Genomic DNA, 26,106 nt, shown 5'->3' on the forward strand with positions numbered 1-26,106 from the left:
CCAGAGACCTCTTGCTCGAGCCTCCGCGCTTTCGAAAGGAAAAAACCTATAATTGTGTGTTCTCTGGAGCCGCACCAAGTATCTGGAACTCACTCCCGCCCACCATTAGAAGAATTCCGTCTCTGGCAAGTTTAAAAACTTAACTATGTACCCAGCAGATGTCTCAGATCTTCTCAACAGAACCTCCTTGTTATCCCCGCACTAAAAAGACAAGATGGGGAGGTAGAGCCTTTGCATCAGTGGCCCCTCGACTATGGAATGCTCTCCCCTGCGAGCTCAAGGCCCTTTCATCCTTGCCCCTCTTTAAGAGAGCTCTCAAGACCTGGTATTTTGGGAAAGCCTACTATTAAGCATTGCATGGTTATTCAATATATTATGTTAGGCGCCTTGATGCCCATTGGGCTAAGTTATGCGCGTTATAAATTTATTTTCATTTCATTTCATTCAAAAAAGGAAGCCAAAGCTTTCCTAATGGGCAAATTCCTCTCCTAATTCTTGCATTACACTCCCCTTGTTTTTATTCTGTTACTAATACACCTTGGGCTGATCGGATGCTATCCACCCTGCACCTCCTGGCACTCCACACTTATATTCTTGGACCTTCGTTACATTTTGACTTGTAAAATGTTTGTACTTGTTTTTGATCCCACCCCCTCTACCTACGTCTTATTTGTATACAACCTGATAACCCTCTAAAGCTCTCTGATACCCTAACAGGTCCTGTCCGCACTCTATAAAACACAAATAAATATATAATCTTAATTTGTTTCGTAATTATCATTAGTATCATCATCAAGTAATAAGAGGTGTATGTTTGATGGGTGTAAATGTCCTAATTACTTCATGCAGAGGAAGAGATAGGGTCAAAATGGCAACACATTGTTTTTTTTTTTTTAAATTATGGCTGTTCTGCTGTGATGCCTGTTTATTTATTCACATTCTGTTTATTCTCCCCTGACTTTATCCTCATTCGTCTCCCCCATTGAATGTTGAGAATGAAGTGTTTGTTTCAGTCAGTCTTGGCAGTCGGATTGGCATTGATTGACTTTAATTCATACTCATGATCTCTGAATGTTGGTGTCACGTGTTCTCCCAGTGACTTTAATGAAAGAAGTTTGGCTCTTCATTACTTTGTAATACTGTTTTACTTTGCACATCATTACTGCTTTTTTGTCTTCTATACACATTTGCCATGTTTTCTTCACATGAGTTTCTAACATGTAGAATTTACTTTTAACTAATTCAAGATTTGCTTTTTCAATCCACAGGTATCACAAACACAGCAAGACAGAACAATGGATCAATCTTTAAACTCTGTCAAATAAGTCCTGCAGAACAATAACTTTTAAAACCTTGGTGGTAAATGTAGATTCCTATTTTGGTGATAAAGTCTCAAGAAAGTCTTTTCAGTCACCAAAGAATCCAACCTGTTCAAACAAGCTCACGGATTGTGTTTTTTTCAGAAGATCTTCCAGTACATGTGATGCCAATTGACTGCAAGTACTTTACTCCGGGCAGTGAAATGTACCTAATAGATTTTAAAACATATAGCTTCTGAAGGAGCCCTACATTTTTAGTATACATAGAGAAACCCTCAACACACTAATGAACCATCGCATTCACTGAAAAAGCTATAAATGTACTAAAACGTAACATTTTAAAAGTCTGTCTTTGGATACATTGGAAAGCCAACATTGGAGAAAGAACATGTAAATATATATTGAATTAAATAAGGTTGTGATGAAAAAGACATATCAATCATAACACGCCATCCACTTAATGGAGAGACCATATTTATCTTCTGAATGTGACAAACGTTTAAGTACAAAAGGACTTCTAAATCGACATCAGGCTGGCCACATAGTATTAAGACCATATAAATGTTCTGAATGTGCCAAGGGTTTCTTGTTAAATAAATACCTTAGGCGACATCAGACACTGCACATTGTGGAGAAATCATATGAATGTACGGAATGTAACAAGGTGTTCATTACAAAGCAAATCCTAATGAGTTATCAGAAACTCCACACTGGTGAGAAACCATATGAATGTACTGAATGCAACAAGGCTTTCATTACAAAGGGACAACTAATACAACACCAGAAAGTCCACACGGGTGAGAAACCATTTGAATGTACTGAATGCAACAAGTCATTCTTTACTAATAGAAACCTAAAACTCCATCAGAAAGTCCACACTGGGGAGAAACCATATGAATGTAGTGAATGTGATAAGGCGTTCAGTAAAATCGAAAACCTAATGCGACATCAAAAAATCCACACTGGGGAGAAACCGTATGAATGTACTGAATGTGAGAAGACTTTCATTACAAAGAACCAAGCAACAGATCATCAAAGAATCCACACTGGGGAGAAACCATATAAATGTACTGAATGTGATAAGGCGTTCATTGCCAAGCAACATCTAATAAATCATCAGAAATTCCACACTGGAGAGAAACCCTATGAATGTTCTGAATGTGACAAGTCCTACATTACAAAGGGAAAACTAACGCGACACCAGAAAATCCACACAGGAGAGAAACCTTACGAGTGTTTTGAATGTAAGAAGACATTCCCTTCAAATGACGAGTTAATACAACATCACAAAACCCACACTGGAGTGAAACCGTATGAATGCTGTGAATGTAACAAGGCATTCATTACAAAGGCATCGCTAAGGCGGCACCAAACAACCCACACAGGAGAGAAACCTTATAAATGTTCTGAATGTAGCAAAGCATTTGCTCGAATTGATTATCTAACAATACATCAGGCACTACACACTGGTCTAAGACCACATAAATGTACGGAATGTGCTAAGGCATTCAAGACGAAATCTGGGCTGTTGCAACATCGGATAGTTCATACAGGGGAAAAACCATTCAAATGCACAGAGTGTAACAAAGTGTACACAACTAAGACATTACTAATGCAACATCAGAATGTCCACACTGGGGCGAAACCATATGCATGTACTGAATGCAACAAGACATTCTCTAGAATTGACAGTTTAAAGGTTCATCATGTAGTGCACACAGGTCTAAAACCACATAAATGTACGGAATGTCTTAAGGCATTCAAGACAAAATGGGAGCTCACAGAACATCTAAATTTCCACACAGGGATTAAACCATATGAATGTACTAAATGTGACAAGACATTCAGTACAAACGGATGCCTAATACAACATAAGAAAGTGCATATGAAAAAAAACCACATGGGTGTACTAAAAGTGACAAAACATTCATTACAAAGAGAGATCGAATGCAACATCAGAGAAGCCACACTGGAGACAAACCACTGGATGCAGTGAATCCTCCCAGACATTCATTACAAAGAGGTATTTAATGTATCATCTGGAAACCAGGCTTGATAATGAGGTTCAATTTGTCATTAAATGTTTGTTAAAACGTATAGACACTGTCTTCAGGAGAAAGGAGAGAAGAATTGTGATGCGTACTACTCAAACTCTCAATTCCATGTTGAATATTTTCACAAAGTAGTTGTTGTAGAAGATCTTTATCAAATCTGAGCAAGGTGAAACACACTTAAACAGTATGAAAAGAAGAAAAATAAAATAGCACACTTGCTGCTTAGGCCCACGATCAAAACATACCCACTTCGACCTATGCACTAGGATTGCAAATGACAGTAGAAATAGTGCAAATACTTTTAGAAATGATAGCACCACCGCTGTTAATGATCAAGTTAACCATTTATTGTTCTGTAACTAAATGCATTCTGATGTAAGTTACAAAAATATAGATACAAAAAGTTAATATAAAACATATATCAACGGTTACGTTCACCTCGCTTAAAAACAAACGCACCCTACCCGACATTGAATTATATAACTTTCTAAAGATAAAAGCAGCACTGTCTAGAGCGAGAATGTCTAATGCCACGCCCTCAATCTTCCAGTACATGTCTAGCCTCAACAAAACGGGACACCATGTGTCACACATCTATAGATTACTGCGCCCAAATACTTCAAGACTCAACACTAAAACACAAACATACTGGGAGTCACAGCGAGGTAACACTCTAAGCGAAAAGGAAAGCCAAATACTATGGTCCTCCCCCACACACAGTAATGTAACCCCGGTACTGGCTCAGACAAAATTCTGGATCTTACACAAACTACACTGGACTCCCGCTCATCTGGCGAAACTGGGCATAAACACAAATGACCTATGCTGGAACAGTAATAGCGAGAATGGAGATCTGGCACACCTCATCTTTTACTGCCCTAAAGTTAAAACCTACTGGGGAAAATTTTTTACCTTTCTAACAGACATGCTAGGGTGTTCCCTTAATCCAGAGTTTGCAACCCTAGTAACTACACCTATCACGACAGGCCCAATGTCTCAAAGAGATAGAGACCTACTTGACCTTTTGCTAACTGCCGGGATTTAATTGATTCTAAACAAGTGGAAAGACACATCCAAGGCATCGTTCAAAGGGTTGCTCAACTGGGTAACATATCTTAGAGGGGCAGACGCAATGACCCTACGAGACTCACTGTGGAGACAGCCTAACAGAGGGATGTGGACATCTATGGATAAGTACCTAGGCCCATATGAACCCCCCTGAAGAAGGCAAGACTGACACCTGCCGCCTAGCTTCTAGAACAATCCACCAAGCTCCCTCTCTCTCTCTCTCTCTCTGTGCTCCTATACACTTACCGCAGATAAGGCATCTTTCCCCCTCCTACATACCCGAGACCCCTTATTAGAACAGAAGGGGGAAGGCAGACTATAAAGAAAATAGAAGGAAGCTGAAGGTACTGTAGATCTTAGAAATCGCAGATTTTGTGCATGTTCTGTGTTTTTGTATGACTAAATGTTTAGTTTTGTGTGCTTATGTTTTGTGTTCCTTTTTTATGCAAAAATTTCAATAAAAATCTTTGAAATAAAAAAAAAGAGTCAGCTATAGTGTCAGCTCCTTCTACGTCTTTTCATAGCGTCGGCTGCAACACCCAACGTGTTGTGTTTTTGTGTGTGTGTGTATATATATATATATATATATCAGGGCTCGAAAAATCCACTCCCCCACTCGCAATGTCGAGTCAGATTTTATCAGGTCAAACTATTTTTAGCATTTACTCGATCTTGCTGGCGAGTTAATTTAAACTGGAAGGAACAGGTGTTCCGTTCATTCATAAAGTGAATGAGCAATAAAGATACCTTTACATCTTTTTTGTCGACTCATTTGCTGTCTTTTCAAGGAAATAGGCCAAATGTCAGTTTGTCTTTTTACTAATTGTTCCTTATCTGTTCCTGGAAATTATTTTTTTACTTTTCTTTCTCTTATTATAGTTAGTGCTTTTTGTCAAGTGAGTTATCTGACAATAATTGTGAAACAAAAGGCTGTAAAATGTCATGTTTTTTTCTATCAACATTTAAACAGCTTGTAAATGATTAGTACAATTATTTTAAAATATATCAGGAATTATGAAAGAACTTTTTTGTAATTCAGAAGTGTGATGCAAACCAAGTTTACATAGGAGCAAAACAAATCACAACATGGCTTTACTTGGTGATGTGCAAATGACAAATATTTGGAGAAACTCGATTTCCAGACATTATACACTATATAGTTTAAAAAACACGTCAGTGGGACATTCTGTAGTAGACATTTCAATCTAAAATCAGCTGATTGCAAATGACAGTGTGCTGCTACTTTATGCTTTAGTTATCTATTTATTAAAAGTGACAGTTTTTAAACATGAGGTCGGAAACATTCCTACCCCTGCACTGATGACAATGCGGTTAATAAACTGAGGCAACTCAGTGGCCATGTGTATACTATATGTGGCTAGATTTGTATTATGTTTGGAGCAAAGGTTTAGCCTATTAAACTAAACAAGAGTTTTCCTTAGAGCAGACATGCTGAACTCGTGAATTTGAAGGTGCTAAACCATGGTATTCAGGCGCTCTTAGAGACCTCAAATTGGCCTGTAAAACACTGTATGGAAACCTTAGAGTTATGCAGTGCTCGTAATATTGTTGATTCTCCCACATGCTGATGTAGACCCAATGTTTATTTTACATAGTGCATCGTCTATTTTTATTGTTGAAGGGTCAGCTTTAAAAGAAGCACCAATATGGCGCATTTTTTAGGTTGAGAAAGGCAGCAAGACTCTGTTGTTTATGTGTCTAATGGAACCAGGACAATAAATGGGAGAATCCCCACGACGACGAGTGCCTGCTTCTTAATCATAATAGATTGGGAAACATATTTCTTAAATTTCTAGCGCTATATTTTGTGCACCACCAGCGATCTGGCAGCACGCCAGTAAAACCGCAACTGCTTGTTTTGGAGATATATATATATATATATATATATATATATATATATCTTGGTCACGATACTGGCAAATTTGTTTAAGTTCTCCATATATGCAGTGTTTAAGTGACATAAACATATAAAGAGGAGCAAGCACCTTAAATTTCTGTGGACTTCGTCTTGTGATGTCTATTAGGATCAAGTCACCCTATATATAGTCAAGCAGTATATAATACATCTAGACATTTCAAAAAGGAAATGCAATAAACCAATTTCAATGTTTCTTTACATACAACTTCCCACATTTCCTGTATGTCTAAATCTATCTTGTGTGTGTCACTGGCTATGTTGTTATGCCCCTAGTGGGCAACGGTTAGTTCACACATTTAGAGTAATCAGAGCATAATAGATGTCACAATTGATGCTGCACATGCTATGTCATGCACTAAAAATACATTGTATATAAAATGCTTCTGTGTTCCTATAATGCTCATAGTGGCCAGAAACTAACAAGGATGCTGGTAGTTAGTTTCCTAATGTGTTACTGATCATCTTATAATGCCTATAGTGGGTTACAGAAATCTGCCACCAAGGTCAAAACATTTATGGATGTCATAGCATGTACTATCTATGTCCTCATATACACTGTAAATAATGTACCTTTGTATTCCTATAGTACCCTCAGTGGGCAGAGACTAACCAAAGAGTTAACAGGTGAAATAATAATTTCTCTTCTTATACTGTAATGATCAATAATCATATCAACACGATTCTAAAGAAACCATCTGCAGATCCCATGGACCTTCATAACTTTCGCCTAATCTCGAACATCCCCACGTTGGCAAAGCTCTTGGAGAAATGTGTTCTCGCCCAACCCTGTAACCACATCGGTCACTTCCAACTCCTGGACCAATGCCAATCTGGTTTCTGCCCTGGCCATAGTACAGAATCTGCGTTAACTCACATTGTCGATGATGAGCTAAGAATGTTGGTTCAAAATGAATCTTGCCTACTGATCCTTCTAGACCTTTCGTCAGCATTTGATACTGTCAAACATGATAACCTAATTGACCTCCTGGAACACAGGATGGGGTTGTCTGGGCCTGTACTAAACTGGTTCTCCTCATTCCTTCATAACAGATCCCAAAGCTTCAAGGTGAACCAGTCCCTGTCTCGTCCTTCGCCAGTCACGCTCGGGATCCCACAGGGTTCAGCACTCTCACCCACGCTCTTCAACCTGTTCATAGAGCCATTGAAAGAAATTCTGAAGTCATCCAGCATTCACTATCACATATATGCGGATGATACCCAACTATACCTGAAGATCGCCTCCCTTGAGGACATCTGGTCCCTCAACTCAGACCTATTGGAAACTCAAAGCTGGCCGACACACAACCACTTGAAGTTAAATTCTCTCAAAACTGAATTCCTCCTAATCGCACCGCACAAGCAATCTCCGGTCATCGAGCAATGATTGATTCATCTCACTGCTCTTAACTGTAAACCTTGTTGATTCTGCAACCTCGCTGGGAATTATGCTAGACAAAAGTCTGAACATGCAGAAGCACATCAGCTCCCTCACCAAAGGAGCGGACTTCCAACTCAGCACTCTAAGGAAACTCAAACCTTATCTCCCTGCTCATGACCTAAAGGTGGCAGTGCAAGCCTTAGTGATCTCATAGCTGGACTATGGCAGCGCAATCCTTTTCGGCCTACCTAGAGTGAAGACTGCTCCTCTTAGAGCTGCCCTCAACTCTGCTGCCAGGCTCGTAACAGGCGCCACACAATACAACCACATCACGGACCGGTTGTCCCTGAACTGGCTTCCATGTGAAGCTCGGATACAGTAAAAAATTGCATGCATGGCACACAAAACCATTCACTTCAATACCCCACTGTACCTCGCTCAGAAACTGGAGCTCTCATGTGGTTCGAGAAGCGCCAGCACCTTATTGCTCAAACCACAAAAATTCAAGAAAAATAAAATCCTACAATCGAGCCTTCTTAGGTATGGCACAGAGGATTTGGAACTCCCTCCCCCCTGAAGTCAGGGTAAATCCTTCCATTGTCCTCTTCAAAAATGAAGTCAAAGTGCTCTTGATGAAGAAATTTCTGCCTCTGACTGGCTATTCCATTGGATATTGACGTCACAGTTGCAGATCTGTGACCCAGCGGCCAGGGTCACGAGAATGCCTTGGCTTTACATGATTGTGTATTTCACGCTTTATTGGTTCTGTTTTTGATTGTTTGTATCCCTCTTGATGTATAAACTGTAAAGCGCTCTGATACCCGAGGTGGTCATGTTTGCGCTATAGAAAACTTTCAAAATAAATAAAATAAACATGCCTTCAGCACTGAACAAAAATACTAAATAGAAAAAAAAAAGAAAATGGGAGCATAATCTCAAAGGCTTACATAATTAATGAGTCTTAGCTTGGGTTCCAGAAGGTGCTCAGTTCCATGGATAGAACGAAGAAAAGTGTAGGGGAAGTAAACTCTGCCGGCCATGTTGCCTTCTTCCTCCATCTCCAAATCCCCTTGCTCTTCTTAAAAAATAAGTTTAAAAACTGATTAAAAGCAGATTCACTCTTTTACTAAAAGCTAAGGAATAACAACAACATTAGGACATCTCTTCAAAGCTGTGTCTAGTGTCCTATGTGGAATATCGGTTCTTCTTCCACAGTGAGCCCCCGGTGTCTTCATCTAGTGTGTCTTAGTGTCCTTGCAAAAAACAATATGTAGAAAGCACTATCCATTCTCATAAAAAACAGGTTCTGGAGCACATGAGGGCAATAAATGTTGACAATCCTGTAGCCTTGCCACTTTAACAAATTCTACTCCAGCAATGGAAATATGCTGAGGTACTATGCCATTGAGCAGGTGAACATTGAATCCAGAGGGGGCCAATAGAGCACTCTCTCTCTCTCAGGAGAAGAGATCCAAGCAGATAGTGGACTTATGAGTGAAGCCAGGAGATATGTGGGACTCAATGTGGAAGAAGAACTGAGAATCCACATAGGAGACTTGCCCTAACGCACCTAAAACAGAAGGCGTGGGGCGCGTTCCGCATGACTCGAAAGTCTTTAAGAAGCTGAAAGGCTCCATTGGCCGCACTTAAAGAAGCCATGCAACCTAAGATAGGCATAACGACTCTGAAGCACGGACTTGCAAAGTGGTATGAATGGTGCGGGTCCGGCTGAACAGCATATACTCTAGTCAGCAAGGGCCACTACTGGTTATGATGCAGCTGCAGTTGGCGCAAGATGGACTGACTGAATTGAAACGTTTTAATGATTTCATTGATGCACTGGTAGAAATAGATAACAAAAAGACCATCAAATACCGTAAGAATCTTGCAGGTGAAGGAGTAAAGATAGTGATAAAGAAAATACCACAAGGTGAATACGACTCTTGACATCAAATCAAAGAAGCTCTCAATATCAAGTTCAATCCAATGCCAAATGTCTATTACGAAAGATATATTGTCAAGAAAGATAGACAGCTGGTGAAACGATCGACAAATTTGCAGAAAGACTTGATATGCTCATCAAACATTGTAGATTAAATGAGTTTAATGATGAAAAAGCTATACGGCTAAGAGTCAAAGATGGTTGCCTTTCTGATTCCTGAGAGAAACGCTGAGCCTAGAGCAAGTCCTAATCGCTGCCAAAGCAGAGGAACGTGGCGACAAACAAGTTACTGACGTGAAGGCCAGTGGAGCCCAAAGTGTATCAGTCATGATCATAAAAAATATGAGGGACACAAGTTGATGGCGCCAAAGAAGAAGAAATGGTGCTTCAGATGCATTTTTCCCTTTCCACATGACAGTAAATGTCCCACCATTGGTCAAGTATGCAAACGTTGCGGGAAATAATCATTTTGTTACAGTCTGAAAAGCAAAGGAAAAATTATGTGCGCCACGTCCTGAAGATAAAATGCGCTCCAGAATGTTCCAGACGTGATGTTCAATGCAAGCCTGCAATGCCAAGTAACATCACCTGAGCCAAGTAGACACTAAAAGAAGCTGATTGTCGTCTAAATCTTCATCTCAAAGTTCTTCTGTATCCTTGTCAAGCAACAGTGAAGACGATGGATGTGCGATGACGATGTTTACCTCAGAGAAACGTGTGCATGTTGGATTGGCTGCATGCAGAGAAGAATGCGAGTCAAAGAAAAATCGAGAAGTAAAATCACAAAAGTCACTCAAATATTGTCCTAAAATTACTCTAAAGGTGAATGGTTGCTCAATACGATTTGTTATCAACAGATCTGTGAACTACAACATGAATGTGCATCACAAGTTAGTGAATCAGTTTCCTTCATTGTTGGAAAACGAGGCCTGCACAAACAATATCTCTACATTTGTCCTTCACTTGGAGCCAAACACCCCAGTGTAGCGCTTGACTTTCAGAGGATAGCATATCACAGCAGTCTAAGGCTCACTCAATGGAGGTGGTGTGGGCTAGTAATCGCCATTTACAGGTACACCGAAATAACACTCAATAATTGATTGTCCAGTCTGTACTTTGCTTTATAAAAAGGAAGAGTACATTTATTACACACCCACTACTCAATACTATGCATCAATTTACAAATATACATAAGCTGTTGGAAATACGTCTTGACATCGCATAACATCCCCACCCCTCCCACAGGGGGGTATAGTACCACCACTCACATGTATGCACATCATCTTGCCCCCAAATGCCTTGAGTTGACCATAACCTGGAGCGAGGGCCCTTCCCACTGGCACCATCCCAGTGGCGGCCCACCCCATTATCTTAACAAGCATTTATAATGGGAACACCTGCCATAGTGACACATAACCCTTACTGAGCATCTCATACTGACCATACAGTATACCCACTTAAATCACAGTGGCTGACAGTTGGGGTGTTCAACTAACGCAGTAGCAAGAATACATGTCTAGGCATTATTTAGAATGACAGCACTTATCATATCTGTTAACCGGTATAATGCAAGTCAACCACAGCCCCTAAAAGGCATCACATTTATAATCACTGAATTATGCAATTACAACCAGGCACCCTGGCAGGAATGCCTAGCAACAAATGTCCAATTTACTTAGCATTTCACATATTAAATGTGACTTCCAGTCCCCCATTAGGAACAACATCATGTAAATGCACCACTTGTGCAATTGCACCTCTTCACCTCTAGGGAATGTCTCTCCAAAGACATCCCAAGTTCAGCCCTTTACATCTTGATGCAGTCCCAAACACTCACACCCAGGTGCAGAACAAAAGTTCTAGCCAAAGGTTGGTTTTGCAGCATGGCTAAACCCTTGAGGGGTTGTTTCCTGTAAGTCCCCAGAGACTTAGAGAGGGACTTTCCTCTTTTGTGTTGGGGGAGTCTGCGTTGCTCCTGCAGCTCCCCCTGCACCTTTTGCAACCAAATGGTGGCGTCCCCAGCTTTCTGGGGTCACCACACGCTGAAAACAAGCAGGTTTCCTTGGTATCCTGCTCCTGCCCTGCTAGGCATTATGGGGTGCTTCCTGCTCAGCTCGTGAATAGCTGAGCAGAGGCTCTCCCGCTGCTCCAGGGAGAGCCATTCTGCCTTCGTGTGCGGCCTCGCACTGCGTTTCCACTTTCGCGGGGGCCCGGTCCCACCCAGCCACCCTCCATTGTTGCTAGGTTGGAGAGCAGCTCGGGGAGCCCACTCCTGGCTGCTCTCGTCTGCTCCTCGACTGGCCAGCACCCTTGCGTGCTGCTGCAGGAGCAGGCTCTTCATTCTGTTCTGCCTGCTCCTGCGGGCAGACACGGATGAGGCTGCCGGTCAGGTCGGGGCCTTGGGGGGCTGCACTCCGCCCTCCTTCCTCTTCCTGCGGGGGATTGCAACTTCACTCCCCCCTCACGTCGGGTCAGGAGTTGGGATCCCAGGCCCCTAGGGAATTCTTCAGGGGTGGTGCGATGGTGCACCCCAGCTTCTGTTTCGGCAGGGCCCCTGAGTTGGGGGTTCCAGGCCCCAGGAATTCCTTCACGGGGTGCGTGGCGGCACTCCCCCACTTTTTTCTTCCTGGGGGTGCTACAGCGCTCCCCAACTTCTTCAGGGCCCGGAGTTGGGGGTCCTGGGCCCCTCGCAAAATTTCCAGGGGGGCGCGATGGCACTCCCCTACCTTTGTTTTTGTTGGGGGCCAGGGTGGGCTCCTGGCACCCCGGGGGTGCTTTTTCACTCCCCGACTTCACTGCGAGGTGGAGAGCCTGGGCTCCCTGACACCTTCACGGAGGGTGTGGGGGGCAACGGCGCTCCCCGCTTCACTTTCTTCTAGGGACAGCCCCTGGGACCTGACCCACCCTGTGGGCACATCCAAGACCGGTGGCGGAGGCCCACATGCTTCGTTGTTGATCTGATCAGAGGTCAAAGGTCGCCTACCTTCCAGGAGGGCATATCTCAGCCCCCGGGGGACCGAATTTCGCCATCTTGGCCTCTTCTTGCTCCTGGTGGCCAGCCCTAGCCACCTGGAGCACTTCTCACCACCCTCCTTGCCTCCAGGAGGGTGACTATGCAAGGAGCTGTCTTCACTGGCTCCCTGCTCCAGCCTTTCACCTGGCTCTCCTTCTGGGCCTCTCTTCCTACACAGGCCTCTGGGATACTTAAAAATGGCGTCGTCCAGGGGTCTCATGCCACATGGTCTCTGAAAAGCCCCCTTCCCCTCTTGCTGACTTCAAGGCCCGAGCCCGTAGCAGGCCGGGTGCCTGGCACCGGGTGACAGCTGCTGATGTATAACCTGCAGCTTCCCCAACATCTCTTCCTCCTGGAGAGAAAACCTTGCGTCCTTGGGAATGCTTGCAGTGAAGGGCTAGGCCTCTGATGCTACAGCTTGCGGAGGAAGGTAATTAATCCAGCCTGACAGGGCTCAGATGGTCAGAACCACCTTCTCACAATCATTATTTCATGGTTTAAGAAAGCTGAAAACAATGAAAGTGCAACTGCATATAAATGAGGATGTCCGTCCTGTTACTCAGAGACACAGTTGAATTGCATTTCATTTACAGGAAGCTGTAGAAAAAGAACTTGAGTCACTCCTAAAGCAAGGAATTATTGAGCGTCCTACTGGTCGCAAGCCATGGGTTTCGCCCATAGTGGTAGTGCCAAAAAAGGAGAGTGAAGGTTCTGTGCGCATCTGTGTTGATATGCGCCAAGCTATCAAGGTGATTGAATGAGAACAACATCCAGGTCCATACATTGCCGATATGACCACACAGCTCAGTGGAACGAAGTCTTTTCTCGCCTTGATCTGATCAAATGATATCATCAATTGGAACTGGAAAAAATTGCAGGTACATTACTACATTTTCTACACATGTTGTTTTGTTCAGATATAAACGATAAAGTTTCAGAGTTCCATCAGCTGCTGAACAGTTTCAAAACGTCATTAGATGCATAATACAGCCTGTCACAAATGTTTTCGAATACAGTGATGAAATACTAGTCTTTGGGGCCACACGTAAAGAACATGATAAAACTCTTACACAAGTGTGCTGTCTACTTACTGATGCGGGTATCACTTTAAATGCAGCGATTTGAGTTCCCCAAAACTCAAATTCCTTAGCCATATTTTTGCTGATGGGGGAATGACTCCAGATCCAGCTAAAGTACTGGCTTTTTCAGCTATTAGTCCCCCACAAGATATAACTATGCTACACTTTTGCCATAGTAAGAGCTTCATTCAGAGAATTACTTGACTAAACTAAATGCTTCATTTCAATGGTCAAATGAATGCGAATAAAGTTTCAAGAAAATCAGAAGTGCAATTGAGAACGCCACTGAAATGGCCTACTTTGATTTGAAGCTACATACCGAAGTTATAGTTGATGCAAGTCCTGCAGGTTTGGGTGCAATCCTTGACCAACACAGTGGGCATCCAAATGCTCAAAGGCATATTGTGGCTTATGCTAGCAGATGTATGTCAGAAACTGAATGTGCCTATTCACAACCTGAGAAAGCCTAGCTGTGGTTTGGGCTTGTGAACATTTCCATGTGTTCCTGTATGGAAAACATTTCTCTCTTGTTACTAGCCATCAAGCATGGCTCACTATCTTTAGCAATCCTAAAGCCAAGATGCCTCCTCAGATCAAGAGGTGGGGTTTGTGACTGCAGGAATATGATTACACTATTCTGCACCAGGCTGGTAAAGACCAAAGCCCACTGACTACGTTTCACGAGTGCCAGTGCAGAGCCATGATGCTACTTCCAAGGCGGCTGAGGTCTATGTCAATTTCATTATAAAGTCAGCACACCTGCAGCTATATCAGTGGACAAAATCATTGCTGCTACGAGCATGGCTATAGACATGCTAATACTCCAAGACATTGTTACACATCTATCCTGGAAACAACACACTCTACCTCTTACCAATGACAGTGAAAATCAGAAGTGCAAGAATGTCAGAGACAAACTTTCCATTATACAGGAAGGAACTGCCTTACGACGTTTGAGAATTGTTATACCAGGAACACTGAGACAGCATCACATTGACGTGGCACACGAAGAGCATAGTTGAATCATTGCCACCAAACGAGCCCTTCTGGACTGAGTGTGGCTCTCTCATCTTAATGAAAGAGTTGAAAGGGGATTGAAAGCCTATCGTTTGTGCAATTGCATATCTCCCAAAACAACTCAGCATCCATTCAACATGTCTTATCTTCCAAAGCGTGTGTGGGAGAGAATAGCTATTGACTCCTTTGGATCCCTTGACAATGGACATCACCTAATGGGTGTAATTGATGAGTATTCCCCTTCTCCCATGGTGGAAGACCTCTCTCACAGATTACTCAAGGGAAACTTATCAAGTGACTAGAAGGCATTTATCCAACATGGGGTGTTCCTTCAATTCTGAAGTCTGACAATGGCCCACCTTTTACCATGCGAGAATTCAAAGATTTTCTTACTCATCTAAACATGAAGCATCAGAAAAGCACAGCTCTATGGCCACAAGCAAATGGTGTTGTGGAGCATTTTATGAGCACCCTCCAAAAACTGTCCACCGTGCGGCACTAGAAAAGCTTGAACTCAAGTCAGATCTTCATTCTACTCTTCATGCCTATAGGACAACCCCCATTAAAATACAGGTGAATGTCCTGCCATCCTGATGTTTGGGAGAGCCATGCAAAGCAAATTGCCGCAATGGACCATTAACAGAGAAATTAATGACAAGAAGCAAAGCAGAGCTGATTCCTGTCATAAACGCAAAATGAAGACTCTCAGGACACTACTTTCAAGAAGGGAGATCGAGTAATCATCCGGCAAAGACAGAAATGCAAAAACATAGGTGTAATACATTCTCATTTACAACACCAATAGCTCTAACTCAAGCAAATGCGAGATCTATTGCATTTCTAATGCTTGTTTAAAATTGTTTTCCCTAAAACCAGTTACATTAAGAATGTGAGCTGTATTTTGTCCTAACCATCACCAGCCTTGACATTACAGTGAAATTCCAATCTTATGCATTTAGTGGTCACAGTAACATGCCACCGCATTCTTTAGAATGTATAAATTAAAAGATGATTCATTTTGCAAGACACATGTGCTTCTTACCAGTTTCTAACACACCTTGGAGTTAACATGGAACTTGAAGTATGTATTCAAATGTCTCAATAGCAGGCCAATGTTTTCCTTTAAATATTTGGTTTATTAAGTATGATATCTGTGTTTATGTATGACCTTCTTTTGTTGTGAAAGTGCCAGAAAATCTAGTATTATGTAAGATGATAACTGCAGTGACATACCACTCATTTCTTTGAAAAATATAATTGATAATAAAAAATAAATGTAAAGAATGAATGAATGAATGAATGGGGATTTATAATGCGCAAACTAAGCCCAATGGGCGTCAAGGCGCCTCACCAAATAAAACTAACTTAAAAAAGAAAAGAAAAAAAAGAGCTTACTGGTAGGCTTTTATAAAATACCAAGTTTTAAGAGCCTTCCTGAAAAGGGCCAGAGAGGGTTGCGGCTTGATCTCCAAAGGGAGATCATTCCAGAGTATAGGTGCAGCGATAGAAAAAGCTCTACTCCCCCATCTAACCTTCTTAAAGCGAGGGACTGCCAGCTGATTAGAATCTGAGGACCGGAGATGCCTACTGGGGATGTAGCGGGTCAGCAAGGATCCCAGAGCATCTGTGGGGCCAGCCTGCAGGGCTCTATAAGTAAGGCAGAGAAGTTTAAAAGAGATTCTAAAAGTAATTGGAAGCCAGTGTAAATTCTTCCTGGCCAGAGTAACAGAGGCGTCCTTAGGAAGAGACCAAACAAATCTGGCAGCGGCGTTCTGCACCAGCTGGAGTCGCTGAATAAGATATTTATTGGACTCTGCGTATAATGCATTACAATAATCTAACCTAGAGCCTACAAGGGCAGTCACTGTCTGTTTACGTGCCTGCGGGGACAAATAATGAAGGATTCTTTTCAAGGTCTTGATGACTCCCCAACAGGTGGACACCGTCCTGTTGACCTGAAGATTCATGGAGAGTGCGGGATCAAAAATGACGCCCAGATTCCTAGCTGCCGGAGAGGGAGTGGGGCAAGTTCCTAGAGATGTAGGCCACCACTCACTGGACCAAATGTCCTGGTCCTTGCCAAAGACCAGGACCTCTGTTTTATCGGCATTGAGTTTTAATGAATTTAGAATCATCCACTCAGCTACCATCTGCATACAGGACCTAAAGCCAGACGCCGATTCACTAATAGTGTGGGCTAAAGACACCATAATTTGCGTGTCATCGGCATAGGACACTACCTCCATCCCCTGAGATCTCACTAATCTAGCAAGGGGGGCCACATAGATATTAAATAGGGTCGGACTTAAAGCCGAACCCTGGGGCACCCCACATTGCAAAGATTTAGCAGGGGATAGGACTCATGACTCTTTGCTCTCTAAAATGTAAAAAAGAGTCAAGAAGACTTAAAGCCGGTCCTGCCACCCCTGCCTCCCTCAGCCGAGATGTTAAGGTAGAGGGAGACAGGGTATCAAACGCTGCAGTCAGGTCGAGCAGGACTAGAATCGTCGTCTGACCAAGGTCAACCTTACGACGAATGTTATCAGCCACCATAGTCAGGGCGGATTCGGTGCTATGAGATTTCCTGAATCCGTGCTGAGAGCTATCCAGGAACTCAGAGGAGTCAAGAAAGGTGGATAGATGTAGGTTTAAATGGGCTTCAAGCATCTTTGCAGGAGCAGGTAACAAGGAAATGGGTCTAAAATTCTTTAATGCTCCGGGATCAAGGGAAGATTTTTTAAGAAGAGGCTTCACTATGGCCTTTTTCCAGACCGAGGGAAAGATACCCTGGGTCATAGCCCCATTCATAATTTCCAACAGTGGAGGTAAGAGAGTATCCTTGCATTCCTTTAGAACTTTCAAAGGACAAGGGTCTAAAGGAGAGGCCGACTTAGTCCTGTCTAACAAGAGATTCAGCCCCTCAAGGGAAAGCGAAGGAAAGTGGGTGAGAGACTTATTGGGATTTCTCCTCCAGGATTCGGAGGCCTTGATGTTGAGAAGCGAGGGCTCATCCAACGACTTCCTCTGGTTTTCTAAGGCCAGATGGATATCCGAAATTTTCTTATAGAAGAAATCGGAGATGTTAGTGCAAAGCTCCTGTGAGGCCACAACTGGGTCGGGTATCTGAAGAGAGCATAGAGAGTCTACGATCTTAAAAAGCTCTTTAGAAGGGGGAAGAGAGGTCGTCAAATTAGAGAAATAAAGGAAAAAAAATGTGACGTACTGTGGAATGATGTCATGATTAAGAAGTTGCAGTAAGGTATGGCTAAGCAGTCATGTACAGTGGCTGCCTTCATTAGTGTTCCCAGGCCCCATAGGAGTTGAGGGCCCCTTTCTTGTGTTCCCTCACGGCCGGACACATTGGAGCCTCCCTCGGGTGGCGTGAGCCTGGGTGAAAGGAGCTGAGGAGACTCCCTTCTAAGTCTGGAGCACTGAGTCGTGGCACCACTATTCCCACTACACAAACCCGGGTGCCGTCTGTGGCATCTGGACCAGCTGGTGTCTTGGGTCCTGGGTTGGGGACAGTCGCTGTGGAGTTACCAAGCCGGGCCACCCAAACTGATGTAGCGTTGGACCCTGTATGTTCCGGCGCATGTGGCCATTTCCTCATTGGTTGTTTCCCTGCTGTAGCGTCTGCCCGGCTGTGGGGAGCTGGTCTTGGTGGGGGCCACACTCACTGCTGGAGGCATACGTAGTTCTGAGATCTCTTCACAAAGATGCCAGGTTTCACACGTATACCCTGGTGAGTGCATGTATCATGTGCTACATATGTCCGGGTCCTCTCCTGTGTTATCTGTGTGCCACTGATCCTATTTTATACTGGTAAGCCCCTTTGACTTTACTTTGCACTGTTTAGAGACTGGTGATCATATCCTGCACTGGATTAGAAGATATCAGGGCATTCCGACAATGGATCCATCAACAGTTGTGTAAACTATGACTCTAGCGTTGTTCTACAAGGGTTGCTTCCCCCCACGGGTGAAACAGGTGAACTTTATGAGGAGGCACCCTTCACCCATTAAGTACATAGCATGTACAAGTTTGTGTGTTAGGGGTTCTTCCCCATCTGGAGCCCAGTGATTCTTCACAGTATGGTAGCATGAATCATAAAAAGATTGCATGGAACCCCGTTCTCCCGAGCAAAGTTCTTGTGGTCCATTAGGACAACATTAGTAAACAACGCCCCTACTGTGGTGACCCCCTCCTTAGACCAGCTGAGGATGCTCCGTTTAGTAATCAAACCAGTGTGTGTGGTGATTCCTAGTAAGGGAGTGTTATTGGCGTATGGGGGCGCTGGTGCGTGTATTGCAGTGCCTTTTCCAGTATGTGAGTGCTATATGTAAAAGCATTGGGGCCCTTTTGGGAATCATGCTCCGGCGCAGTAGTAGGGTGTGTAGGGCTCCTCGGTTGAAGGCTTGTGCGGTATAACCCAGTTTGTGCAGGTTGTGCCCGGCGAACCAGTACCATAGCCATTGAAGTTGGCTTGCATAACAGTAGGCACGAAAGTCCTGCACCCCAAACCCTCCTCTGTCCGTCTCCAGTTGCAGATTGGTGAGTCCCACCCTTCTACGGCCATTACCCCAGATGAGGTCCGATAGGAGTGTGTCTATTGTTTTAAACAGGGAGGTAGGGATCAATACCGGCAAGTTTATTAAGAAGTATAGCAGATGTGGGAGTACTACTATCTTAGAGATGTCTATACTGCCCATTACAGAGATCAGTAGCGAGGTCCAGAAGGTCGTCTGGTAGCATAGCGCCCTCACTGCTCTGGTCAGGTTGCCCTTCAGTAGGTCCTGCGGAGTCCTATAATTTGAATGTGTTTATTTCCTGCTGCGTGTTCGCAGTGTCTCCTCCTGCCGTAGTTATTTCATATATTGGAGTTGGGGTGGGCGGGGTGCACCTCGCAATATCCTCGCCAGGAGCGCTCCTGACCTGTCTGCCTCTGCATGTTTTATCTGGGTATAGGATCTGTAGTCCATGACCCTGAGACGCTGCAGCAGATCGTCGTGCTCAATGCGTACCTCCTGCAACAGTGCCAGTTTTGATGGGTCACTTGCTACTTCTTGCTCTAATTTGTTCATGCTGTTTTTGACAGATTTAAGATTGGAGTGTATTTCTTGTCTCGCCCCTGTTGTAGTTCTGATAGCAGTGCCCCATATGACTGTTTTAAACGCGTCCCACTCTATGAGGTGCGAGGTCGAATAAGGGTTCTTCGTGAAGTAATTGGTAATGGCCGATGCCACAGTATCACGAAAGACAGCGCCTTCCAGTGATTGGGGCCATAGTTTCCAGATGGGGACCGGTGTGGGGATCCTGCCCCATGTAAGGGTGATCACTAACGGGGTGTGATCTGAGAAAGTCTTCCCCAGGTAAGTGGTGCAACTCACTTTTTTAGTGAGGGAGAGGGAGTAACCTATTTCGCTCTTCACTGTATCACACGCACTTGCACACACACACACAACACACACTAAGAAGAACAGATACTTTTAACTGAAAGTATTTATTGCAACAGGGCAAATCTGTTTCTCAGTATATCTAAAATAATCACACAGGATAACATAAAAACAACAAGAAGGCACATTGTAAACAACAAGAATAAAATGAACATTTCCAATGTGGTTAAAATGTCACCTAAAAGCCCAATACCCTAAAACCTACTTCTATGCGCTTCTTTAGAAATGCACGTAATCGGAAAACCTGCAGTCTAGAGTTTCTTAGGGAGAAGCAGTTCACTGCATACCTTGTTGACAGCTCAGGCTGTTGTTATCGGAAAACCTGTGGAGTCGGCCGTCCCTGTGAAAGGTGAACGCGCTGCTGTAGCATCCTTCCTCAGGTTTTCACCTCTTATCAGTGTCAGGCAAGATGCATCATCATCTCTGAGTGCCAGCAATAACCAAGATTGCCTTCAGATGGTATCTTGCAGGATAATCCGAAGTGAAGGCCCTTTCTCCCTAAGGGGTCGCGTGGTGGTCCTTAAATACTAAGCTTTATCAGGGATGAAAGCCTCTGACATAATTTCAGGAATGTGGTACATTGATTATGGGTGCCTGAGAAAGGGTTTTAGACATATCTTTAACTTTCGGACTTCAGCTTTCACTGCAGTACCTCACACGTTGCTTTTCTGCGTTTCAGCTAATATATACTCTGTCACAGTTTTTCATCGTAAATCTTTTAAAAACAGCTCTCCAGCTCTCCTTTGGCAACAATTACATGGGAACCATAACGTATGGACTTTTTAAATCAGCCACCATTTTCTGTATTTTTATGACGCATTTTCAGAATGTCTCCAGATGGAATGCTATTATTCATTAAAGGCATTCTTTCATGAGGGCACAATATTATTACCACAGCATCTACGTGATCTAATGGAGGAAAATATTTTTCTGCCTTTGGAATATTTTATGTGAAGAACTTTAGTGACGCAGTATATCCTTCCCACTCAATGCTTTGAACATTTTGTCAGCCTTATACTGCGTTTCATTTCATAAAATTCATAACAGCCTTTTAGATTAAATGTGGCATTCTTTTTCATCCTTATATTTACAAGTGTACCTAGTCTGTGCAGTATATTGAAGAGAAGCATTTTCAGATGTCTAATCACAAAAACGGCAACAAAAATTCCAAACTGTCTTCTTTTCTTGACACGCGTAAACAGTCACGTAATATGTCCGTTAAAGGTTCAACTCCATCACCACCTAGTCCATCTCCAGTCAACTCCACAGCAGAGACAGGGGCAACTATGAATCGCATATTACAGAAAATGTTATCTATTAGCTGCCGTTTGACAGAGATGGACAATAACATTTCTTCCCTTACATCAAAAACCAAATCCATCAGAGCCGATATAGTGCTTGTCCATCAAAAAACAGAAGGGCTAGAACGTTGATTAACAGTAGTAGAGACTAAACTTGACTTAGTACAACGCAGTGACCAAGACCTTCTATTTATTCGTAGTAAGCTTGTTGACTTGGAAGATCGCAATAGAAGAGACAATATTTGCTTCTTCGGATTTCCAGAGAAAATTGAAGGCCAGAATGCTAGGTTATTCCTATGTGACCTTCTTCCCAAGCTACTTGGCATCACTTTTGACCAAACATTAGAAATTCAACGTGGTCATCGTATTGGTCCACTACGTAAATCTCCAAATTCTCGACCAAGACCCTTAATTGCTTGTTTTTTGCGCCATGAGCAAGTCAGACAGATACTAATGCTAGCACGCACGCAAAGATCCTACATCTATGATGGTCATCAAATACAAATGGCAGCAGACTTCTCGAGGGAGACCAACGAAAGAAGAAAGTTATTTTTGTCGATGAGGCCACAATTACAGAAGTTGGACATTAAGTATGGCTTGTTTGATCCTGCGCGATTACGCATTACTAAAAATGGTGAGTCCAGAGACTTTTACAACCCTGAGGACTTACAACATTTTCTTGACAGCCTATCGATCCAGGATATGGATGTACAGCATGTTCCTCACGATCCACATTGTGATCAATCTGCACAACCTGAACAGTTAACAGACATCGCAACATTGGTGAAGTTCGCCATCGAGGTAGAGATTTGGGTCGCCCTTTTCGTGCACAGGGTGATCAAACATCTATTTTACAGCCTGCGGTCACTTCGGCACACGAACAGCGTAGCGATAAGTCTCGATCTCCCTTGAAATCCACATCAGATGGTCAATAGACATAGTTGTCACATGTTATCCCCATAGTTGTATTCTCTGCTAATATTCTCTTTTATCAGGTCCCTTAGCTTATGGAGCTGAGCTAATACTCAACTCTTATGTTCCACCTGTAACTTGTTTTTCAGTTAGGGTGACAAACATGAGTATCACTACTTATTATAGGTGCTGTGAGAAGTTGGCCTGGTATATGATGTTCACTAGTTAAAGTGACCACCTTGTACCATGCCAAGCAACCCTTATGGTGTGGTTGTAAGTCAACCTTTTCGGACTAGCTGCCCTAGTGGTAGCGTAGGCTAAGCAGTCTTTGAGGCTAAACTCGTTAAAGCGTGTTAAGCAGGCTGTTTTACCAAATGTAACCCCCTTTATACCAATGAAAGGACACCACACAGATATATATTCAAAATATATATGTATTTATTTCTCAAAGTATCCCCTAGACTCTTTATGAGCACAGGAGCACAAATCGTTAAACAAGACAATGTTATAATATACAGAAGTTGCACTTTATATGGATGGGCCCTGGTGGCCACTCAAACCATATACTAAAATAGTGGTATAAGTACCACGAACAGGAAAGGGAAAAGGCCTAGGGCCTCTAGAATCGCTGGGCCTACAAGGAGCTAACTTCAGTTAGTGACCAGGAGGTCCACGGGTCGCGTGTGCAGTGAGGAAAGTTGCACGCGGGCTCCCATAGGTTTTCAATGGGTGCGTAAAAGTTTAAAAGTTACTGCAGAAAGGGTCTTCTGGATGGACTACGATCTTAAGATTCAAAACACAGACACTAGAGATGTTTCTCTACACTTGGGCACCGGAGTGCCAGCTTTACCTCACCCACAGGAAGCGGGTGCATAGGTCTCGAAGTGCGTCGGGTTTCTTCTATCGATTCAATGGAGCCTGATGACAAAGATGCTGCAGGCGGTCGGTCCAGAAGAGCTGCGTTGGATCCCAGGGTGGATCGGAGTTGTAGAAGACCTGAAAGCAGAGGGGACAGTGTTCACAGTCACTAGCCAGAGACCGGCGTGGCACCAGGTAGGTACCAGGCGATGTCGGGTGCAAACAGGTGGTTACGTGTAGCTTGTCTCCGCAGCCACGTGGTCCCTGAAGGTCGACGACGTCCAGGAGTCAAGTCATGAGCTGCCCCACGCAGGCTCTCGCTGTCGGCGGTGTCGGCGACTCGAAAGAGGCAAACAAGCCTTGGCAAAGGCAGGAGTCGTGGAAAGAGAGGGAAGCTGATTGTTTTGACCAGCAAGGTCAGAGGGGCTGCTCTTTTGGAGAGCAGCTAGGGCCAGTCTGGGGCAACCAGACCAGCGTCGTTGATTTCAAAGTTCATTGCCAAAATGGCCACTAGCCAACGGGCCAAGGACCGGGCAGGCGCGTCGAGATGCAAAGTGCAGAGGGGCCCCACGCAGATCGTGGAGATGCTGGAGGGCTCACCTTTGGTGCAGATGCTGCTCGGTGGTTGGGCTTCTCAGGACCCAAAGCACAACTGGGAGGGAGCCTCTGTCGTTGCGCTTGCAGCTTGTCGTCGGTCTTTCAAGATGGCTGGCTCCACGTGTCTCGGTGCCTCCACGGGTTCCTTCTTCTCAGGGACTGTGGATCGGGCGGTGAGAGGTCTGGAGGTCCAGGTCTTGTCGGGCTTTGGGCTCGGGCTCCGGCAGGAGGCGGCGGCAAAGCAGACGTTCAATAGCTGGTTGGTGCTTGCGTTAGCAAGATGGTCACTCCCTGACCATAGGGGAGATTTCCTTCAGTCCTCTGTGCAGCAGAGCGTCGAAGTTCCCGTCTTCTTCTTGTTGTTAAGTTGATTCCAGGATGTCTGAAGTCTTAGGACACAGCTCCTACCTTTAAGCGGATTCTAGGGGCCGGACTACCTGCTAGGTCCCTCCCTAAGGGTGGGACCAGGAAGGGGGGTGGTTACACCCCCAATCCTTTGTCCAGCTCGCCCCAGGTCCGGGGCTGGTGTGCCCCAGGACCGGATTGAACTGGCATATGCACCGAGGCTCCTTGTGAGCCTCAGGCATGTCTGGTTTCTTTCAAGCCCTACCTGACCAATACACAAAATCCTGTCTGGGGTGGTGCTCGCACCTCCCCTGGCAGGAAACCCTTTGTTCACGTCTCCCAAGCTGGAAGGACTCCCAGCAGCAGGAGGGCAGACTTGTGTCTGTGGTGGCAGCATCCATTTTGTGGAGCTGAGGCTATGTCTGATTTTACCCGGGTTTCAGGTACTGTACATGTCGTGTCCCTCTAGAAGGGTGGAATGCTAACCCCGTCGCCAGAATTGGCGAGGGGTTAGTATTCCAATTCGTATGACACCTTACTCGACATGTTTTGATAAAGCCAAACCAAAGATAGCATTTAACCGCGAGGTTCATAATGCACTTAAGAGTATATGGTATGGCGATATCTGGAAACGGTAGAAGGAAGTTGTTCCGACCACTGCAGACAGGCTCAGCTCATGCCAGAGCACCATCTCACATGGAACCAAGCACTCTGCCTTCAGGATTGTCAAGGCCTGCCATAGGAGTGACTTACAGGTTAACATGTGTCCCATTTAAGGTTAGGTATAGGTATACTACACCTAAGTAAGAGGTGGTTACACCAACTTACCCCAGCTGAGTGATCAGCCAGTTGTGTCAAATTTGTTAGGCCAGGCCAGAGGTGGCATAATACATGCTTCAGCCCCTGGTAGGCCTTAGATACACCAATGCCCTGGGTACCTAGTGTACACTGGTACAGGGGCTCACAGGGTGATCCACTTCCAATTGGTTATGCACCTAGGGTGCATAGTGTCAATTTAGTTAGAGAGAACAGCAGGCTGGGGGTCTGATTAGCAGGCCCACAGCCTCAATATGTCAAAAACCAGTGAAGCAAAAAGCAAAAATTTGGGGTGACCATAGGATAGCAGACCCTACTCTCCTACACAACCCTCCCCCAAACGCAGGGACATTAAACTAGCCTTGACCAGTCTCGTCTTCATGTCCTAAGTGGAAGTACCTGGAGAGACCATCTGCATTCCCATGGTCTGTACCTGGCCGGTGCTCCACTGTAAAGTCCATCCCCTGTAGGGAAATGGACCACCTAAGCAGTTTGGGGTTTTCACCCTTCATCTGATTTAGCCACAAGAGGGGCTTATGGTCGGTCTGAATCTTGAAGTGAGTGCCAAACAAGTATGGCCTCAGCTTCTTCAGGGCCCACACCACAGCAAAGGCCTCCCTCTCAATAGCTGACCAATTCTTCTCTCTGGAGGTCAACCTTCTGCTAATAAAAGCAATGGGTTGGTCTTGACCATCTACATTAAGTTGTGACAGCACAGCTCCCACACCCAACTCAGAAGCATCTGTTTGGACAATAAACTCTTTGGAGTAGTCAGGACTTTTCAGGATAGGTGCAGAGCACATGGCCTTCTTCAGGTCATCAAATGCCTTTTGACAGCTTACTGTCCACTGAACGTTTTTGGGCATCAGTCACAGTGGACCCATAGTTCTTAACAAACTTCCTGTAGTACCCAGTCAAGCCCAAGAAAGCTCGAACTTGAGTCTGGGTGGTTGGAGGAGACCAGTCCTTGATGGATTGTATCTTACTCTCCAGTGGTTGAACTTGGCCTCCACCT

At 44.2% G+C, this 26,106-nt stretch overlaps 1 protein-coding gene across 1 annotated transcript in view; it reads left to right on the forward strand.

Moving 5' to 3' along the window:
• The first annotated feature begins 1,653 nt into the window (after window positions 1-1,653).
• LOC146822518 (uncharacterized) overlaps window positions 1,654-26,106 on the forward strand; it is a 266,233-nt gene continuing 241,780 nt past the window's right edge. Inside the window, exon 1 of the mRNA XM_085613650.1 lies at window positions 1,654-2,716. Within this exon, the coding sequence (XP_085469776.1) occupies window positions 1,780-2,716 (937 nt within the window). The 5' untranslated portion in view covers window positions 1,654-1,779. The remainder of the gene's footprint in view (window positions 2,717-26,106) is intronic.

The sequence above is a fragment of the Triturus cristatus genome, chromosome 6, assembly GCF_964204655.1.
Source record: "Triturus cristatus chromosome 6, aTriCri1.1, whole genome shotgun sequence".
NCBI lineage: Eukaryota > Metazoa > Chordata > Amphibia > Caudata > Salamandridae > Triturus > Triturus cristatus.